Below are 3390 nucleotides of genomic sequence, written 5' to 3' on the forward strand. Positions count from 1 at the left end.
TCATGATTCGCAACTTTGGCGTCATTCGGGTATCTGCTCTGCCCAGGCCGCCCTCCAATATTGCCGATGGGGCAAAGATTACCGCTAAATCGCGACTCGAGCAGATCGTATTTTACGGTAGCATGAAATCGAACCCTCTTGAATTTGTTGGTTATGATGAGCTTCGCTCTGCTCCCGCTGAGCTTGAACAAGCTGCATTACAAATAAGTGACGAAATTCTTCGGTCTAACTCGAAATTCATCCCGACCACCATCCCATCCCTGGAGCAGTATATGAAAATGCGAGCTTCTGCACTTCATGATCTAGCTCTATACATACAACGATTTCATGTATATTTTTCTCCTTTGACGAGGTGGAAGCTCTTGTGGGGAGCAGAAAAAATGGCAGCTCAACGAGCTATATGGAAGGTACAACAGGGAAACGAAGAGCATCCTACCAGCAATCGGACGCATCTCGACTTCATTATTTCAAAAATGGGAGACAATCACAAAACGAAAATTGAGCCAGGAAGCGGCGAAACCGATATTGTGCGGCATTGGTTTATTCATGATACGTGGAGAATGGAATACATCATCCCGTGGATCCTAAACGGGCTTCGGAAAGAAGATAGCAATACGTCGCGTGCGATTGACAGGCAATTTGCGGAGAGGGTTTGCGAGGCTTGTGATTTGTCATTGGCTGCACTGGAAACAGCCTTTCAATTCCGAGAGGATAGTGCCGCCCTATACGGAGTAGGCGAAGGATTTATGGACGACGATGCAGCTATCGTGGCACAGTATAGTGCTTTACCTGAGTTTTGGACGTCAACGCAAATCAATTATTCAGAAACCGAACAGCTCTTGGATCTGGAACTCAACATCTGTCGACGTTACCCTGCTACAACTGCAGCTACTGGATCAGATTCATCGACTACGAGAACCAGCAAGGTTCTCGACACTATCAAAGAAAATATCCCCAGGCAATTCCGTGCATTTGCATTGCTACACAAAGAGCGGACTATGTGGTGTGCAGCGCAGAATGACTCGGAGATCCAGAGTAGTGGGAAAATGCTTGAGAAATCGCATGTGGAGAATCGCAAACCACAGTTGTTTAAACTGGCAGCGATTGGCTTGCTGGAAGATGCAATTACCCTTGCGGAATCCTTCCGAGATATGGATGCGTTGGTGGAACTTATGGTCGACTTGCACGAGCAAATAAAAGAGCAGAGGCCACCAAGACGATCAGAGGACGATAGCCCAGTACTCGATGAAGGAACGAAAGCCTGGAAACGGAGAATTGACAATTATTTCGAACGATTTGGTGACGCCTGGGCTGATGCTTTCTTTACCAGACACATCACCGTCGGCCAGCCAGAAACGCTATTCATAATGCAGGAGTACCAGGGAGCGGTTACGAAATTTTTACGAAGCCACCCAGCGTATTCAAAACTGAGCTGGATCAATGATATTGTTGGGGAGCGTGATTATAAAACCGCATGCACGACCCTGCAGCGCTTAGCGATTGAACAAGAAACCGACATCTGGAGCAAGCGCGTCGAAATATCGCTTGCCAAATTAGCCAAACTAGCAGAATTCGAAAAGGCAGGCTCTGCGCCAGCAAGCCTGCACGACGCTGTAAGGCCGTTCGACCAGCTTATGGAAACATGTAACATTCAAGAATTGATCTACGAACATGTCCTCCCAACACTACATGGTGCTATCGATGACGGGGCCGCTCTCCAACTCGCCACCGAACAGTTTGGAAACAACGTCGTGCGCGGCAAGCCAGCTCTCCGTGCCCTTCTCCAGCGTTGCCTCGCCAAACTCGTTACCAGATCACCAATGGAGCCAGAGGAACTCATCAATCTGCTGACGTTGATGGATCCCGTTCGGTTCCTTGAAGGTGGAGAAGAGGAAGATAGCATTGGCGGGCATGAATTTTTCTTCGCACTCACCGTTCTCAAGATGGGAAATTTCCATCATCAGGACCAGCAAGCGCACGAGTATCGCGACGGTTTGGAAAGGCTCATCTGGCGTCGTTGTATGATTCGTGATAATTGGGAGGCTATCAATCGGACAGAGAAGAAGGGGGATAGAGAGGTTGAGTCGAAGGTTCACGCAACGGCGTTAGCAGAGACTATGAGACAGCTTGCTGAAGGTAGGATTCTTTTCTTTCTTCTCCTGTCCGTTCTTTACAAAGGCTGTATCTATATACTATTTTGAGTTGTTTTAAAACTAACGCCCAATGCCTCACAACACAGTACTTGGCGAGGATGTTCGCCTGACCCGCCAATCTTACACCCCCTCGCGTATTCTTGTATCAAACATTTTCCCTTCAATGTCCCATGCAGGCATGCCTCCGGATCAACAGATTAGCTACCTTCAGGAGCTGGATGCAGAGGCTGATTTGCTACGCACATATGTCGAGAAGGGAAAGCTTGACGAGTGGTTCTCTTGGATTATTAGTGAGACGGCAGGACGGTTTTCAACACCTGTTCGCGAAGGTAATAATAATCCTGGTGGCCACTGATGTTGAGGGGATATGATGATACTTTTCTCCATTTCACTGATTTTTTTTTTCCTTTTCCCTTTCTTTACCTTGCATTGCACTAACTCTACATATAACCACTATTTCCTATTTTGTGTTGGTTATTGGCGGGGGTAGTTTTACCTGTTCCATTTGTGCGTATTTTAATCAAGGGTGGAATGTGGCTGGTGTTGTGTCGTCAACAGAATTTAAGACTTTGCATGTATAACCCTTTTTCACTTGAATATCAAGTCCTTCTATGTACATGTACATGTTGTTGAGATACCTGCCAGGGTTAGAATTGGAGAAAAACTGATTTTCAGCTTTGGTTGCACTTCGTATTTCATCAAAGCCATTTTTGTGTATGATGCCCGCAACGTTACCCATGTTCATTTATCAAACATTTGTGGAATCGATAGTCTCAAACATCAGGGATAAGACGAGTCAATACTTCATTAAATCATTCAGGTAGCATTCGGTATATTGCAACCGAGTCTACTTGCACAGGAACTCGACTCACAAATAGTTATTGGGCAAAGGGGAAAATCTAGAGCATCCTGAAAAAGTAGACATATGCAAATTGCTTCATTTCCTCCACATCGCTCGCCTCAACGACCTTCTCATCGTTAAACAGGACCCATTGCGGTGTCTCCGATCCTCGGTAGGAGCTTTCGTACAAACGCGACATAATGCCTAGGTTTTTTGCTCATTAGTAATGAAAACGCGCACCAACCAAGGAAGGAGACGTGAAACAGTAAGCAAACTCACCCGGCATGAACTGAGGCCCCTTATGACAATGATGGGATTGTAGTTGGAATTCAGCTGGTAACTCTTCGAAGCCTGGAGGCTCTCCTGTTGTTGCCAGATGGCATATCTCCTGAGGAA

At 46.4% G+C, this 3390-nt stretch overlaps 1 protein-coding gene across 1 annotated transcript; it reads left to right on the forward strand.

The window, feature by feature from the left end:
- Positions 1–2: 2 nt before the first annotated feature.
- Positions 3–2508, forward strand: HCAG_02024 (predicted protein; the record flags this gene model as incomplete). The annotated part of the gene is made up of 2 exons (XM_001544927.1): positions 3–2136; positions 2240–2508. 2 exons carry the CDS (start codon positions 3–5, stop codon positions 2506–2508), a joined length of 2403 nt encoding a protein of 800 aa, XP_001544977.1.
- Positions 2509–3390: the final 882 nt, after the last annotated feature.

Source organism: Histoplasma capsulatum, genomic scaffold (genome assembly GCF_000149585.1).
Source record: "Histoplasma capsulatum NAm1 scaffold_1 genomic scaffold, whole genome shotgun sequence".
In the NCBI taxonomy this organism is placed as follows: domain Eukaryota; kingdom Fungi; phylum Ascomycota; class Eurotiomycetes; order Onygenales; family Ajellomycetaceae; genus Histoplasma; species Histoplasma mississippiense.